Below are 18319 nucleotides of genomic sequence, written 5' to 3' on the forward strand. Positions count from 1 at the left end.
GAGTCTTTGAATTAAAAATCGTGTGTGTGTGTGTGTGTGTTTGTGTGTGTATGTATGTCTTGGAATTAAAAATCCCTCTTGGAAGTGGGAATGAAATGTTGTGTGGATGCAGCCTGGGTTCTTAGCTCAGCTCAGAAGTTGAAATGCAGTGTCTCTGAGCATGAACAGAGTGGCTGCCGCTCATTGCGTGAGCAGCTGCACTTTGCTTTATAGAGCTGAATTTATCTGATGTAAACACCTTCAGAGGAAGGATTCAGTTTGCATCTGCACTGAAAAAATAATCCAGTTTGCCACTTCAACTGCCCTTGGCTCCATGTTGTGAAATGCTGGGATTTGTAGTTTGTTGTGGCACCTGACAGATGACTCAACAGGTCCTCAAAACTACAGATCCCAAGATTCCATAGCATGAAGCCATAACGGAAGTTAAAGTGGTGCCATCGAGGTGTCTAGGGTAAACGCTCGACCCTCTTTTTGTGTCTTGGGGGGGGGGGCTTTTAGCCTCTCAAAATGGTGGCACTTAGTCTTGCCCCCCCCTTCCCAAAAACCTGGCTACGTCCCTGTTTGGTGGTGGAATGGAACATCCTTTGGCACTCGTATTTGTAGTGTTGTGGTGCGTAACAATCCCCCTGTACCACTCTAACTTTAACACACACATACACAGAGAGAGAGGGACCCACACACACACTTTTTCTCTTATTTAGTTTACCATTTTCTTTGAAGTCATGGGCAGCTGCACATTTTTAGATACTGTAATCAGATTTTACAGGAGAAGGGAAATCATTTGGGCTAAGCAGAGTGAGTGTTCTGTGGAGCTATTTTGCCTCTAAATCCACAATGCTTCCTTATTCTGCCATAGCAAGTCCAATCATTTAGGGATGAATTAATGTCATCCCTAAATCCCCTCATTTGCTTTCTGTATACTAGACAGCATAGCTAATGGAGGGAGGGAGAAAAGTCCTGGCTTCTACTGTTTTAAAAGAAAAGTTCCTTTTGGAACAGGGCAGGGGCACTAATCTGGAAGTGGCGTGTGAAACTCTACAGGAGAGTACACTTCTTGGAGAGCTAAATCCTCAAGGCATATTTCATTACTGCTAAATAAAAATGAATGGATTAACATGAACTGTGATTGTGAAGAGTTAGTGCCAGATGTAGCTGAATCTGGCAACATAATCTTGGCATGTTACTAGAGAAGCACATATATATATATATGTGTTCCAAACATTCACCACTCTGCCAGCTAGCAAAGATTTTAGTTTCAAACACTTGTGAGAAAAAGCACCTACTAGGGCATAGCATTGTCCCCAGTAAGAATTCTGCACCCAAAATGATTTTTCCCCTTCAGTCCTGAAATTTCTAGCATTACAGACAGTGAGACACTGGAAATCATTTATACCTAAAATTTTGTGTTTGCAGGGTCCACATTCCCTTGATAACTTTGCTGGCCCCTTTCCTGTCCATACCTAAACTGTATTTCAACTCAACTGACATTTTGCATTGCTGATATGTTAGAAATTTCAAGACTGGAAAAAAAAATCATTTTGGGGGGACAGACTTCCTATTTGGGCTGAGCAGTACATTCATTTCCTCTCTTCCCTCATAGCTACATCTTTGGTGCATACAAAGCCTATCTTTTTATTCTGTTCAATAATCTGGAATAATTACTATTCTGTATTTACAGTTTGCTCCTATATGTGTAAGCACTTGAGCAGTGTCATCACCAGTCATACAAACGGAACAAGACTGTTTTTTATCAGTCATCATTTGAACAGATGCAGTATTCCATATATCAAGTGTTCTGAATTAGAAGCACTTCCATTAGCCAGGCCCACCAAATAAATATCTGAACCACTCACATGCCAGCTCCGTGCTTCAGTCTGATGATTGTTTTTAGAGACTCATGTATTTGAAGAATTTAAAAAGAGAATCAAAAAGACAGCTGTTTCTTACAGATTAGTGGTGAAATGTGAACACACTGAATGTGTGTTCACATTTCAAGTGGTTGTGAGAATCAGGGCTATACAGGCATTAAGGCATAAAAAATGGGTAGCCCAGCCCTCTCCTTGCACTGCTGTGTAACTGCGTCATATGAAGAGACACTTTATGAAGAATAAAGTTTCTTCTAAGTACAGAGATCTCTGCACAACCCAGAATGTGTTTATTTTTAACGCTAAGCAGAACCGTATTATACATACTTTGATATCTGATTTGTACCTAGGTATTAGAATTCTAATTAATTTTGAGACACAATTCAAGTGTACATTTTACCCAGGCTGAATGCACACGTGTTTCCAAATTGGTGCATATCTGTTCATTCTTTATAACAATATTAGGTCTACACTGCCTATAGCACAGTGGCAGGCTACTGCAGCAGAAATGGGGAACCACATTCGGGCTTTGGGAACTGCTGGAGGGTCACATCTTTTAATTTTTCAATTTTCACTTGTTATTTTATTTCAGTTTATCCCTGCCAAATACAGTAATTTCATTAATTACAGTATTTCTGGTTGATTAATTATACTTATTTCACAACAGTATTAAAATATCATAAATTTATACATTTCAGTATATGATATTTTAATTATCGCTCACTCTGAATAGTCTCTCTCACTGAATTTAATAATTACTAATTCCTTGACATACTTTTTTGGCTATTGAAGATAGCTACACTGACTGGCAGCCCTATGCAGATCTTGGTATCCATGGCTGGTTGTTGCTTGATGGTCAGATGTGGTGCAGCACCTTGTCCATGAGGGGCACTTCTAAGTAAAAGGGGGACAATGGAGGCAGAAATATCAAGGACTACAAATCCCATCTGACCTGTGAATAAGATTAGGAATATGTACCAGTCAGTAGTGTCAGGATTTTAATTTATTTTCCTGATTTGGCTGAAATGATTTTACTCTGTTACATATTTTTGTCTGTGCCTGGAGGGCAAGTTGGTCCTTCATATAGTGATATCCTTTTGCTATAAGGGTTCCCATACTGAGATTATATTTTTTTCTGGAATTCCACAGCAATGTTCCAATGTGTTGCTAAAGTGTAATAAGTTAATCACTGGGTGGTGACAGCAAGACTTTTCCAGAGTATAGTCCAGCAAACAGAGGCTAGGCGGCCATCTGTCAAGGGTGCTTTGGTTGTGAGTTCCTGCATGGCTGGGGGTTGGACTGAATGGTCCTTGTGGTCTCTTCCAACCCTATGATTCTATGAATATACAGTGGGCCCTTGGTATCTGCTGGAGTTTGGTTCCTGGACCTTCTGTGGATACCAAAACACATGGATGCTCAAGTCCCATTAAATACAATGGCCTAGTGAAATGGTGTCCCTTATATAAAATAGCTAAAACAAGGCTTGCGATACAGAGAACTGACTATACCAGGCCTTATTTGTGTGTAGTGTAGCAGGAATATATTTATGAGTACTTATTCAGATAAAAAAGAAGTAATCCATTTACACAAGACCAAGGTAAAAAAACGTGTATGAGAATCAGAGGCAACAACACAGAGCCAGACAAAATGTGTAGAATGAGGAAATACATACCGTTTTCTTGTTCTTTCTTGTTGCAGCTGTTCTTAAGTAAGCCGAAATCTCTCAAAGCTGCCAGATGATGTTAGGAAACCTGGAGGCAAGCCAAACAGTTCTAATGGGAATTACAACAGAAACCAAAGGGAGTTTATAGCTTATCCACATAGAACATTCTCTGGGTCATATCTGTCCTATCTGCAGTGTTCCTATCAGACCATGAGTAATGCAGCAGCTTCTAGATGAAGGGGTATAACTTTGACTGACAGATAACACAGCAGTATGATCATATACTACATGTGTGCTCACTTCTTTTACAAAAAAATGATAGCACTGAGAAGCTTAATGGGGAAAAAAAAAGATTTTCCTGAACAGTGCCAAAACAAGGTAACAGCTGATTTTCCCTACTAAAAGGGGTGGAAATACACACACAAGCAAACATATAACACATTATATGTGGCCTTCATCACCAATCCTCTGCTTTGTATGTTTGTATATAAAAACAATGATTAAAAAGACTTTACAGGATATTGCTGTGTGAAAAGTCCCAGTAATGATCTGTAGCTCTGCCTTCCATGTGTGAAAACTTGCATTTAATTGTTGCCCTGGTGTGTAATAAAGGGATCATATGCTGATTACTAGAGCAAACATGACCATTTGTTTCTGTCTACATAACAAAACAAAATTAATAGATGATGGTGTAAGTAGATGGATCTTCTTAAAAACGGGTCACCAGTTTTGTTTTGTTTTTAAAAGGAAAAAATAAGCAAAAAACACTAGAAGAAAGTAAATCCCCCAAACTGGGACAGTTGGAGGGTATGTTCAGATTGTCAGATTGTGTTTACTATTACTGGCCAAAGGGCAAGGGACCTGGATACAAGATGAAACTTTTAAAAAATCACCTTGAAAATTTAGAGGTGAATATCCCTAGGGACCTGGACCCATAAATGCCCTATAACCCTATCTGCTTCACATAAAGCAGCCATGGAGACACTTACATGCTTACGCATCTATTTGTTAATACAAAGTGAGCCATTCTGCATCTAACAGCTCGAAGTATGAACTAGTCTCAAACCAGAACTGGAAGTAATGAGTGGTAGAACTCAAAGATATAGGTTTGTTAGTCTGTAAAATCAGATGCATTTCTTCTGAGGAAGTATACTGAAGTCTATGTAAGTTCATGCTGCCAACTCGGTGTAATGAGCAATGTCTTCCAGTTACTTTTAAAATTACTTTTTGAAATGGCATTTTAAGGAAGGTTTTGGCATAATTCTTACCCACTTTATGCCATTGTCTCATCAATCCTCATCCCCCAATTCCCTGAACAAAATAATAGGCAAAGCAAGGCAATGAACATTGTCAATGTTACAGAAACTCATACAGAATATGAAGTCAAAGGCTTTCATGGCTGGCATCCGTAGTTTTTTGTGGGTTTTTCAGTCTATGTGGCCATGTTCTAGAAGAGTTTATTCCTGATGTTTTGCCAGCATCTGTGGCAAAATGTCAGGAAGAAACTCTTCTAGAACATGGCCACATAGCCCGAAAAACCCACAAAAAACTATCAGGCAGAATACTTCTCAAATGACCCACAAAAGATAGCTTTGAGTCTTAACAAATCCTTATCCAAACCTTCTCTACCTATAAATGGAGACTAAGACTGTACCATTGGCCTCTCTCCCATCACATGCACTGCTGAACCTCTATTGTTGTTGTTGTGTGCCTTCAGGTCATTTCTGACTTACGCGACCCAAGGTGACCCTATTACAAAGTTTTCTTGGAAATATTTGTTCAGAGGGGGCTTACCTTTGCCTTCCTCAGAGGCTGAGAGTGTGACCTGCCCAAGGTCATCAATAGGTTTTCATGGCTGAGTGGGGATTTCAATCTCGTCATAGTCCAATGCTCAGACCACTGTACCATGTTGGTTCTTGAACTTCCACCTCTTAGGTACATTCAGTAAAGTGGCTGTAAACACTTACATATTAACTATATGCAGGCACACAACTGTGACTAAATATATGTTTATCATGCGTGAGGCCCAAAGGAGACCTCATGATGCAGTGGTTAAATGCCAGTACTGCAGCCATTCACAGCCACAAGGTTGTGAGTTCGATCCCAGGCAGGGCGCCAAGGTCCACTCAACCTTCCGTCCTTTTGTAGGTCGCTAAAATGAGTACCCACCTTGTTGGGGGCAATTAGCTTACACATTGGAACTCACTTGTGGAGTGCTTAAATGCAAGTTAAAGCATTACCTGTTGGTGGAATTCATTGGTTTGCTGAACACCTGTCATGTTGCCTGAAGCATGCTTGCACTTCTTGATTCAAAGAAAAAAAGATCCATTCTGTGACACTGTGATTCAGATTTTCAACAGCACAGCAACAAATGATGAGAAACAGTGCCTGGCAAGCATTGGTATTGCACAATACCTCCTACAGTACCTGATTTTTTTCCTGAGCTTCTACTTAATTGTTCCAAAGAAAAGGTCACTTGGGCGTGGTACAGACTGCCCAAAAAGGGTGGCCTGCTGGCACCTGTTTTTCCACTGAAGGGAAGCCTCATCCACCAAACGGTGAGGCTTCCCGCCGGTGGAAAAAGAACCCTCAAAAAGCAAGTTCTTTTGAAGCTGCAGCGGCGGTGTAACAAGTGCGCCACTGGCACACTCTTTACGTACATACCGTGTGCGGACGCTGTGTGACACGTAACAATGGTGGTGCCCATGTAGACAGGGCGCCGTCATTGTTACACCCTCGTCACGTACGAGGGTTGCGGGGCATGTGGGCGCTGTGATGTCAGTTTCAGAATCAAAAGGGCTTCCTTGAAGTAGGAAAATCTTCTGGGTAGAATTCTCTTCTTACATATGCAGTTGTGGTGAGAACCTGCATATTAATGTGTAGTGTGTAAGGATGTAAAAATTCTGGAAAATTTGAAGCCATGGTGTGGGGAATTCCTATTAAAAAAATACCAGAAATGTTCAGAAAAATGGGGGGGGGCAATGTAGTGCTAACAGACTCTACAAATTATTACAGAAAGTCACATAAATGTGTTAAGTATAATCTACTTTGGAAAAAATATGTTTGAAAGATGTAAAGTGCAGTTTATTTTGAGAATTATTACAATTTGATTCAATTTTTTAAAAGTTTTTATTTTTGTAAGGAATACTTGAATTGTCAGGAATCTCTTTGATTTTGCATTTATCAGAATCAAGGAACAGCAAGAACAGAGGAAACCATCAAAATCAGTAAAACAAAGAAAAATATTTTGTGTCCTCTGGTCCTCCATAGTGTGAAGAAGGCATGAAGTGGCCAGTCTCATAAAAAGAACTGAAAAAAGGGAAACCAGGTCAAGGAATTACAATGAACTCACACTTGAGAACAGTGCTTCTCTAGATATCTAATCTGGGAGAAACGTCTTTTTTCCCTTAATGTGCCAGGAATCAGTGCCATATTTGTGCTGTTGATGACATCTCTTTCCTTCTTTTCCGGAAAATTGTCATGTATTAGCAGCTGATGGCTTGCCCACCAGAACCACCACTTATGTGTTAACACAAAGAACCTGAATCTCTTGGAATTGCACAGTCAAAGCCAAGACCTCACTGTGACTGAGAATCCGCTTCAAGATTTGAAAGTGGCTATTAGCCAGCAGTCATCCTCCAATCTGACACAGCAATTTTGCCAAGATTGGGTAAAAATTGCAGGAACAAATGTGCAAAGCTGATATGTACCTAATTGCTGCCAAACATTTGACTTGAGGCAGTGAGGCGGGGTGAATATTTATGTAAACAAGGCCCACTTTGTTTTGTTTACCTTTTTTCACTATAAAAATATTTTACACTTCATAAAACTGAAGGTCTCATGCACATCAAGTAGTAACAATGCTAATTAAATGCATTTCGATTTCAGCTTCGAAAAGGGAATACATTAAATTGTGAGAAGATCAGATGAGATAGGGCCTGAGGAAGGGATTTGGTTTGATAGGAGCTGAATGTCGAAAGAGTTCAGAGAGAAATGTTTCATTGCTTAATTGAGGTGTTGCAGTATACTATGTAAGGAACCAGTGTAAGGCTAGATGTTAACTCATTCGTTATACAATAAATCTTTACTCTTGTTATTTTCTACATCTCTGTCTAGATCTTTTCAATTAAGAATTAATAAGGAAGATTGGTCATACGTTACTATACCAAACCCAATGATCAACACATCTGCTGTCCATTATGCTATCCTGGGACCAAAGTGTCACCTTAGGTCCTTAGATCCAAAACCAGGAAGAAGTTTTAAGGATAGAAGGCAGGATGAGTGATAGAAGCCCAAGGGTTGGCACTGCAGGGTCAAGATTAATATTATTATTAATATTATTAAGATAGACAGGGGGATTTCATCACAAAGGCACTCTTTTTTCTCTTTTATATAGGAAGATGTGTCTCTTACGATGATTCAAGCAATGGCAAAGAAGGAACCATATGTCTTCCTTTAGAGCTATTGATTTTACCTACTGGCATTTATAATCTACAGAGGAACCTCATCCTACTGAGATTTCTTTAATCACATAATAGACCTAGTTATAAAACTTTATTAAGAATTTCATGGTCCAAAATAAAGCCTTGCTCTGACATTCTAAAGACAGAACACATAAGTTGCCATGGCAATTTGCTCTAGCCTTTCATACTGAAGACTGGTTGAAAAATAACCCTGCCAGTCTGTACAACAGTAATTGTTACTAAGTAAACCATTCAGAAAAACGTACAATAAAATAATTTGATGTTCCCAATTTAACTGACTTTTTAAAAGGCCAAATGTTTTAGACTACAGTCGCCCCTCCGTTTTTGTGGGGGATCCGTTCCTGATCCCCCTGCAAAAATGGAAACTCGTTTATATTGAAGCCCCATTTGGCTTAAATGGCAACACGCCCTTGGGGGGCACACCCCATTTTGTCCCCTCCATTTGCTGCTTGCAAATAGGTGAGGGATGTGGATTTCAAGTCTGCAAAAATGGAGGGGAGATTGTATTTAAGTTCCAGTAAGTTTCCAAACCCACAGGATCACTCAGGAATGGGGTATAATGAAATTTCTGCTTTCACTGGAGAATGTGACAGGCTCAATCCAACAGACTGCCAGGATCATAGTGAAAAGGCACACACATATGTAAAACAACCACATCTTTTAATAGAAAGCAACAAACATGCAAATAGCAGGTATAGAAATTTATTTGAATCAATGTTTTTTTCTATAAGGTAAGTTATATTAAACATCGATCCAAGCTCCCATGTTTGCAAGTTAAGGGAAAATATTGCACTTCGCATTTTCTAGCACCCCTCATACGTGACAAAACATTTTAAAAATGTTTTGCTTATTTTACTTGCACTCTCACAAGTCATGCACACATTCATTCAAAATCGAAATGTTAGGTTACCCCAAAAGCAAAACCTTAAAATTGCACTAAAGCTTTGTAAGGAAAAATATAATTCATGACGTATACAAATTTCATGACGCCTAGATGATTTCAAAGAAGAGCCAATTACTCTTCATCTTCATTCTCGTTCTCTTGCCCAGACCCTTCAGACCTGTCACCTTCCAGCCGGTCTGCAAGATACAAAGACAATTCTTAAAAAGCTTTTAAAATAATTTTAAAAATAATTTTTAAAAAGCTTTTTGCCTTTTAGAATATAAAGTAACAAGACATTTTGTGCAACCACTGCCTGGTAATGAAATTAGTAGAAATGCTTAAAATATATTCGGTATATTTTCCTTACAAATAATAAAGTAGAAATATAAACACAAGAAAAATACAGGCTATATTACAAATTCTGAGCTGAAGTTTCAGGGGACAGCAGCATGTTAACAGAATTTAGCACAAAAGTAGAGGATAATCAGTTGAACAGCTGATTTTCTGTGGTGGAAGAAAAAATCACAAAAGATTCTCTTTATCATATAAAAGCATTCTTCATACCTGTATTTATACTGTTCTGAGAGGAGGAAGTAGCTTTTAAAAATGCTAGGAAAAATATGTAAAAATGAAGTATTATTAATTAGAAATCCAGTTACAAGTGGCACCAAAGTCTGCTTACCTGCTCTTATATGATTCAAAGATGCCAACATCCTTAACATAAAAGAAGCTGGAACGGTGATTGTGTTTCTGGTTTCCTCCAGCATTAATTCATTTCGATTTATAACCTAAATGGGTGAGAATGGAGTTATTAGTGAGTAAGTATTAAATACAGCATTTTCATTGTAAACAATAATTTGACTATTTATCCACATGTCTATTGTCCCTTAAACAATCAACTGTCAGTACCTATTAATCATATCCTTGTTTTTGTTTGATGTATTGTCTGACACTATTGAAAGTGCAATAATTGTCAACTATGATAAGAAGAGTTCCGATGTGTTCAAGCTTTCGTATTTTATGTTTTTATGGCTTTATGTTTTTAATAATAATTTTTAAAAGGCACTGTACAAGGTGCTGAATGGCAAAAAAATATCACTTACATTTAATGGTGCTTCACTAATTTTATATGTATCTTATAATTAAGACACTACATTTACATGTGTATTTACATTTCACTAACAACTTTATCTCTATAAACTCGTCGCTACATGGTAACAGATCCAAGATATTAGTATTTCCTTCCAAGCCATACAGGTATTAGTGATGCAGATAAACCATTACTTTCCTCAAAGAAATCTAAATGGCACCAAAATGATTATCAGAAAATAAATATTGTGAAACATGATTATTACTGCAAAAGGTCAACTTACCTCATCAGCAAGTTTCCGATTAAAAATTTTGGACTCTTCTAGTGGTGACCAAATTTTTATATCATAATCAATACCTGATGAGGCTAGAACTACACAACAGATTAAAAATATATTAGAAAGCTGATGTAAAAGATTATATCGACAAATATAGTAACAGATGATGATTGACATGCTTTGTTATATCCCCTCAATTTATTTTTAAAATGTATTATCATGTACAGCTAAAGACTTCCAACCACTGGTCTAAATCTAACTGCTAGTTTCAACTGCTAGACCAGTTTGAATCAATGGTTGAATAGTATGCCAGTAGTATGCCAGTAGTAATATAAATCCCATTGATTCAATACTTCATTTGGCACTGGAAACTGGATTTAGGCTAGAGGTCCAAAACACACTGCAGAAATAATCCCGCCTGAGACCACTTTCACTGCCCTGGCTCAGTGCTACACAATCCTGGGAATTGTAGTTTACTGTGGCACTAGAAAGAGAAAGAAGACTAAATGTCTCACAAAACTAGTGCCCAGAATTCCCTAGCACTGAGCCAGGCTGGTTAAAGTGGTCACAAATTGGATGATTTTTGCAGTGTGTTTTGGACCATAGTGTGCAATCAAATTAAATCTAATTGTTCAAATACGTGTATTTTTATCAAAATTTAGGCCATAATTGAGAAAATGGAGCATATAATGAGTTTTCTTCACTTCAGCTAGCCATGTAGATTAAAGACCTGAAGCTTACTGGCAGTGCCAACTAGAGTAGCTTCAACAAATTGCTGAATGGTGAGCCAACATTTATGGAAATTCCATTGACTCACTAGGCCTATTCGAATTAACTATGGAGGTCCAACTGGCACCAACCTTGCATCATCAGGACTGAGGGTTTTTTTGTTCAAATCTGTACAGGTTCTTAACTCTTAAACCATTTTAATTTAACAGTTAAATTGTCTAATCTGGTTTTAGGCTACTGAAATCATACTTAGTTTAAAATAATGTAGAACAATTTTAGTTTAACTTTAGATTTGTGACATTTGATACAGATACACACACATTTTTGTTAAATAAACAAATAATAAGATCAAGGATTAAAAGTACATGTATATGTTTTATTTCTAGTCTTTCAACAAAACAAAAAAAAAAAAGGAGGAAGAGGAGTAAAAGAAAGAATAGATACGGGAGAAGTAGACATGAAAGAGATTGAAGAAATACCAAACATACAATGTAAAAACCACTGGCTCCTATTTTTGCAATTAAAAGAGAGATTCAAAATGGATCAAAAACAAAGTAGTTTTGCACTACAAAACAACGGATTAGATAACATACTATTGGATGAAAATAAAAGGAAACCTAGAAACTGACCTAATGAAAGAGAACATGATAAAAGGGGCCAAAGACAAAAAAAAGAGAAATAGATTTAGAAAGCTGGACTACCGCAAGGAAATACACATATAAATTTACAAAAAATCAAAATATAAGGGATACCTATCATAGGATGGAGCATAGGTACTACTTAACACCAGTTAAATTAACAAAAATAAAAATAAAAAAACCTTCTTGTTGGAAATGTCAAGATAATATTGGATCATAAGTACATATGTGGTAGACTTGCCCACGGAAAACACAATTTTGGAAGGGAATAAAGGATACTACTGGAAAAATACTTAGTATAAAGTACAATATGGCCCCGGAAATATACCTTCTTAATATGATTAATAAAACGAACACCCAAGAGAAAAATAAATATTGGAAAATCAACTTATATATGGTCTCATTGGTGAGAGTCCTTCTAGCACAAAGATGGAAATTACCTGAGATAATGACTATTGATGACTGGTTGATCAAAATGTTACAAGCCATTGAAATGGATAAATTAACAAAAGCAATAGAAGCATCTCACTCAGAAGGTAAAGAATAGAATATTTTTCTGACATTTTGTAAATAAAAGTGGAATTGTTAAGGTTATATATGTTTTAAAGTACGAATGTGTACTAACAAACCAACTGGCCCACCTTATCCACAGATTTTTCATCCACGGATACAAGCATCCACGGCTTGAAAATATTCAAAAAGGGTATAAATTCCAAATAGCAAACCTTGATTTTCCATTTTATATAAGGAATATCATTTTGCCATGCCATTATATTTAATGGGATTTGAGCATCCATGGATTTTGTTATGCATGGGGGATCCTGGAACCAAACCCCAGCGGATAACAAGGACCCGCTGTACATAACAAATAAGCATAATAAAATAGAAAAACAGAAACAATAAAACAAAGAAGTCAAAAGAAGAAAAGGAAATTTACACCTACAAACAACAAGTCTAGGGGGGAGGGAGGAGGGCAAGGGATAAATAGTACACTGTAAATATATATAATGTAAATATTTAAATGTTTTCTTGTTTTTAAAGTAGTGTATGAGAAAATTAATAAAGAATTAACAAAGTACAAAGCCACCAGAAAAAAAGAAGAAGGAGGAGATCTGTTGCTATGTTGTATAGTAGTCATAAACAGCTATCTGTCCTTTATTTATTCTACTTGAGCTGCTGCAGGGAGTGATATGAGTTTATATGTTTGGAAACATTGTTTTCTTCAGTAACTAATACATTGGCTACAAATCAACCAGTCTTTATTGTTACATTCAAGAAAGTAATATACTGTAACCATCATATCCAAAAATCTAATACAGTACAGAGGGCCCTTGATATCCGCAGGGGATCTGTTCTGGACCCCCTCCCCTGTGTGGATACCAAAATCCACAGATGCTCAGGTTGTCCACCTGCCTGCCCTGCCAGCTCCTCCCAGTGCCCAGCCAGGGTCTCTCCATGGCCCCAACTGGCAGCCCTACACTGAGGATGGGTTCATGGAGTCCGGGGAGGCACTGGGGTGGAGACAAGATGGGTCTCGGTACGGAGAGTTCTCAGAGCCGGCTGTTGCTTCCTTCAAGAACTGCCGGACATGGAAATGTCAGCCTCAGCTTGAGTGGAGTGAGGAGAAGCAGCCCCCCCCCCCCCACTGGCCCAACTTGTTGCTTTCCCAACTGGGGAGAGGACTCCCCAGCTGTGCTCCCAGAATGGGGAGCTGGAAGGCCAGGAAAGGGGCCCCACGAACTCAGAGGTGCCCTGAAAACCAGCGCAGATGGATCCTGGGCTCTGTATTGTGGCCGGGGGGGGGGCAGGGTTGGGAGCATCTCCTGGTGGTGCCTTCTTGGGAATGGCCACCAGCTCTGGACTCTTTCCTGGTCGAGGACTAGAGTGTCCCTCCCCATCCTTGAAGGATGCACCCCCAAAAAAGAGCTGGGGGGGCCGGAATGAACAGGAGGCTGTCAGATTACCACCTTGGAAACCTTTAAGAAAGCTATTACGATAGATCTCTTCTGGCAGGCCTTTCCAAACTAGAGCATCCTTGCTGACCTGCCTCCTCCCTTCCTTTTTCTCCCATTATCCCCCATCTTTATCTTTATTCTACCCAGACCCCGATTGAAACTCTTATTTCATTTTAATCGTTATTGTATATTAATGTCTTTAACGTCTTTTCTTGGTTTAATCTCCTTTTAGCATTTAATTATGTTTTTATGACTGGGGGGGGAGAGGGAAGGGTTGCCCGTGCGGGGAAGGCAGCTGCAGAAGCGCCATTCCCAACTCTTGCCCTTCTGCTCATTGTCCCTAATGATGGAATGGCAGTGTGCACGCCACCAGTGTGGACAGGGGGCTTGCCATCCGCAGATAATCCAATCCGCAGACAGCAAGTCCACCCATACCGAGGGCCAACTGTACAATATATTCTATCTGTATCTTCTAATGATAGAGAATGGTTCCATTCAGCTGAAGCAACAAGTAATGCAACTGATTTTTTTAATGACCTACAATTTTGGTGGAATCTGAGTGATGCATCCATCAAAGGTTTCCCTACAGGCTATCTATCAATAAGTATATATTACAGACACAAACAATCTTACTTGGGTCAAATGGATGTGGCTGCAGACAGTTCACTACATGGTTATCTGCTTCTAGCAGCATCAGATGCTCTGCAGTATGCCGATCCCAAATGAAGATATGTCCACAATCAGAACCACTCATAACAAAATTGGAACCCCAGAAATTTGCTTCTTTTATCTAGAGGGAATATAATAGGGGGAAAAAGATCTCAAACACATTTTTCTTTTTATGGTTAACATACACAACTAAGAAATGTGAAAGGCAAGGCATTCATATATTTTTTAAAATCAAGTTGTCTGCATTTGGTCATAATGATAAGACATCATTTAGCACAGAGGTGGGCAAAGTATGGTCTTGCAAACAGCAAATGGCTCCCCTCCAAATCCTTACACCCTGAAAAAATGGGCTCCCAAAACTCAATTGCACCCTTTTGGCCAGTATTTCCGACCTTTAGCCCTTCAAATATTTTGGATTTCCAGTCCCAGAATCTCAGACCAATGGCCACACTAGCTAAGATATTGGCAAGTTGGAAATGCAAAACATCAAGAGGCTAAGAATTACTGCCCTAGAGACTGGTGATTTTTTTTTTACTTTGATCTGTTTTACGCCTATAGGGCTTCCATCCGCCCCAGATATCTGTAAGTTGACTACACCTGGATAACTATTTATGACTGTACTTCAGGCATCTCAGTTGCCCTCCCTTCCCTCTATCATCTGCAAGATGGAACAAGTTTGACTTCTACTGCTCCAGAGAATCTGATCTGCTCCAATGGATTCAAACCACCACAAAAAAGATTCTTACTTAATGTTGGGAAAAGTTTCCAGACAATAAGAGCTTTGACACTGGAACAGACTCAAAAGATAACTCTCCTTCATCTGATTTTTGTAAACTGATATTGAATGGCCAACTGTCAAGGATGTTTTAGCTATGGATTGCTGCACCCACAAATGATTGAACCAGATGATCTTTGAGGTCTCTTCCAACTCTTATAATTCTATGATGTAATAGGCATCACTGAAACCTGGTGGAATGAGTCTCATGATTGGAATGTAGTAACAGAGAACCCGATGATTGTGTCAGATGTGTCAATAGCTGCTATCAGACATTTGCTTTTGGGGGGGGGGGGGGGGGGGGGGGGAGAGTAGCAAGTCCTTCTTCTTTAAGGGAATTAAGAAACAATCATACAACCCAGACTATCACTGAGTTTAAGGGAGACACAAAATGAGGTCAGGAATAGGGCTATCTTCAGATGATTCCACAGACAGAACAGGTGTTTCACTACAAATGAAGTCAGCTGCCACTCACAAAAGTACAAACTGATTCTGCTGAGAGTATCTACAAAAGCATTAATTCTGCACCTGGGACTGAGGTACTATATTCATCTCAAGTGGCTCTACCACATACCATCTCTCTCTGATGGCTAATTTGCAGAGACACCCTCCATCCCACCTGTGATGCATCAGTAGCGGTTACTAATGAGTGTCAAACGCTGAAGGAAATCCCAGCTAGATTTCTCTTGCAAACACATCAAGATAAGGAGGTCTTTATTGGACTTTTATTTTCTCAGAAACAGCAGGCTAGGATTAGATTTAGGATCCTTGTTGGTTTGAAGACCAGTTTCTTGGAATTGGCTAAAAAGCTAGGAGAAACTATGAAGTTTGTGCTTAACTGGCTACCTCAAACAGGGCCAATCTAAGGGGAAAGTGATGGGTCAGCTGAATAGTTATGTACAAATTCATATCTTTCCAAGTCCACCTTTTCAAACCACTCCATTCAACTGAGCAAGGCAGTACTATATACTCAGACTTACCATCCTGAAATTTAGGGTTTATCAAATGGTTCATATCCTTTAGGTAAACATAAGGTAGACTGCTGCATCCTTCTTCAGGACTGAGGTATCTTGAAAAGAACTCAGAATAGATTTTACAGGTGGATACTCCTGTATCATCTCTTTCTGCAAGTCAAAATTTCCTTGAGTACTGACAAAAGGGGAAGGTCTAAAAAACCCAACAGAGAGTGGGGTAGTGAATTTAACTGTGTAGACATGAGGAATGATAGTTAGAATGGAATAGTCTGCTGTAATCATAAATCATGTGAGTACTGTAGATTCAACTTGTTGTCAGAAGTGAGGTGGGAATCAAGGTGAGTCAAGAAAGTACTGGAGATCTCAAAAGCATTATTGCAATGATTCTGTCTTTTGGCTACATTTGCTCTGATGTTATGTTATTTTCAAAGAGGGAGAGACACATATTGAGGAAAACTGAAAATACAAGTCTTGAATTTGCTGTGAAACAGGAAGAACTGAACTAAGACTGATTAGTTCAGGACAAAAGCCTAGATGATGTGGGTATCCCCATTTTTTTGGCCGAGACCCACATAATTGGATTCTAGTTCAGTTTTCCATCTGTTTGAACATGAAATAATCCTTGCTCACAAAAACTACAAAAACTCTCAAACACACAAAAAACCTCTCCCACAGAAATTACTGGCAGGTTTCCATTCAAACCAGGCAGTTAGTGAACCTGACAGAGAGGATTGTCACTAAATAAAGTTTCTGACCAATCACATCCAACTATGACCTTGTTTGTCCAAAGATATCAAATGATATTTATTTTTGTTCTTGCCATGCGATGCCTCTACAGTGATCAAGTTTGGCATATGATTCTTATACAGGAAATGTGTTATGGATCTGATGTGTTTTTGATGTGCCAAAATGTGAGTAAAACTATGAATAGTAATTTTTTAGACTTTCAGGTGACATGAAGTAATGGTGCAAGTGAAGGCCAGCCTCTTCAAGAGATGAAGACAACGTGACAGATTCATATTGCTTAACTCTTGAGGACAGAGGCCTTTGGACTCTAAAAGTTGCCTTTGAATGGAATGATCAGGAAGATGCACATTTTGAAATGGAAGAGGAGGCATGGCTGCGGTGGTTGTAGGCACTTTGGATATAACTGGAGGAGGCAACCACCATGTGACAAGTCTTGGTTAAGAGCCTGTTTCAGTAACCAAGGTGCAACTGGGACTGGTGTTCCTGAGACAACTAAGCTGAAGGGTGATAAGCAGAATAAGATGATAATACGTCATGCTATCATAACATCTGCTCCTGTCATCCCCTTGATCCTGAGGGGCAGAAACTGGCTGCATAGGTCAAACAGCTGTGTACTTTTTCTGTCTATGCTGGGGATCTTTCCCACACACATGCATGCTTTCTATGTACTGTGAGGGTTATACTATAGATTCTTCCAAGCTTGTTGTCCAAGGAGCTAGAGTATTTTGAAACTTTTACCAATATGGAAAAGAATACCAACATCTTTAATGAAGTGAGTTAAATGGCTGAATCTGTCAATGCGATAGAGACCTAGTTAGTCTAAGACATCTGGGTAAAACCAGTACCGGCACTGAAGCAGATGGTAGCTAATTTGACAGTTTGAGTTGGCATGGGGAACTCAGAAGAATCAGACAGTTTAGATGAATCTGATGGATAGAATGATCAGGACTGTCCTGTTTCTTTCCCTTCTTTTTATCCACTTTCTCAGGTCCAATTGGTGAATCAAGGAAGAGGGACCTTTTCAATGGCTGCTCCCAGTCTTCTGAATTCCCTCCCTAGGGAGGCCAGAATGGTCCCATCCTTGTCCTCAAGCTTTTAGAAACTGATTGTGATGGGTTTTTAATACAGTGTGGTGCTATTTTAAGACATTATGTCATCTTTTAAAGAATTTTAATGTTTTAATGTTTAATAATTTTGTTAGTCTCTTTGAGTCTCATTATTGAGAGAAAGGTAAGATATAATTGAAGAAGAGCCCCAGTATAGCTATATGCTATTGCTATTGCTAGTAATTAGATATCAAAGTCTATTATGTCACATAAATAGCCATTTTACAAGAAAGGAAAATTAAGGTTGAAATCAATTTTACCATTGGGATTTCATAATTTCAGGGAAAATGGGATTTTGTTCATTTTCTCAAATGATTTAAAAAACAAAGCAAGTATGTGTTAGAGAGCATACTCTGCCCTACATATGTAAACAAGATTACTATGTACAAATTATTTTCCAAATTCTCTTATTCTCCAGATATGAAGTATGTTCTGTTCTCAGGACCAGGAGATGTTGGGAGTCT

The 18319-nt window shown here is 38.8% G+C and overlaps 1 protein-coding gene across 6 annotated transcripts in view; it reads right to left on the bottom strand.

Annotated features, from left to right (window-relative positions):
* Positions 1 to 8655: 8655 nt before the first annotated feature.
* Positions 8656 to 18319, bottom strand: part of DCAF6 (DDB1 and CUL4 associated factor 6) — a 67956-nt gene continuing 58292 nt past the window's right edge. For 5 of the 6 annotated variants that reach the window (XM_042457569.1, XM_042457570.1, XM_042457567.1 and 2 more), the window contains 4 exons: positions 14218 to 14374; positions 10269 to 10357; positions 9578 to 9683; positions 8656 to 9092 (listed from right to left, as the gene is read on the bottom strand). In XM_042457569.1, coding sequence (XP_042313503.1) covers positions 9028 to 9092; positions 9578 to 9683; positions 10269 to 10357; positions 14218 to 14374 — 417 coding nt within the window. In that variant the 3' untranslated portion in view covers positions 8656 to 9027. Of the gene's footprint in view, positions 9093 to 9577; positions 9684 to 10268; positions 10358 to 14217; positions 14375 to 16008; positions 16196 to 18319 lie in introns of those variants that run through there. The other variant, XR_006102878.1, reaches the window with a different exon arrangement.

This window comes from Sceloporus undulatus, chromosome 3 (assembly GCF_019175285.1).
Source record: "Sceloporus undulatus isolate JIND9_A2432 ecotype Alabama chromosome 3, SceUnd_v1.1, whole genome shotgun sequence".
NCBI lineage: Eukaryota > Metazoa > Chordata > Lepidosauria > Squamata > Phrynosomatidae > Sceloporus > Sceloporus undulatus.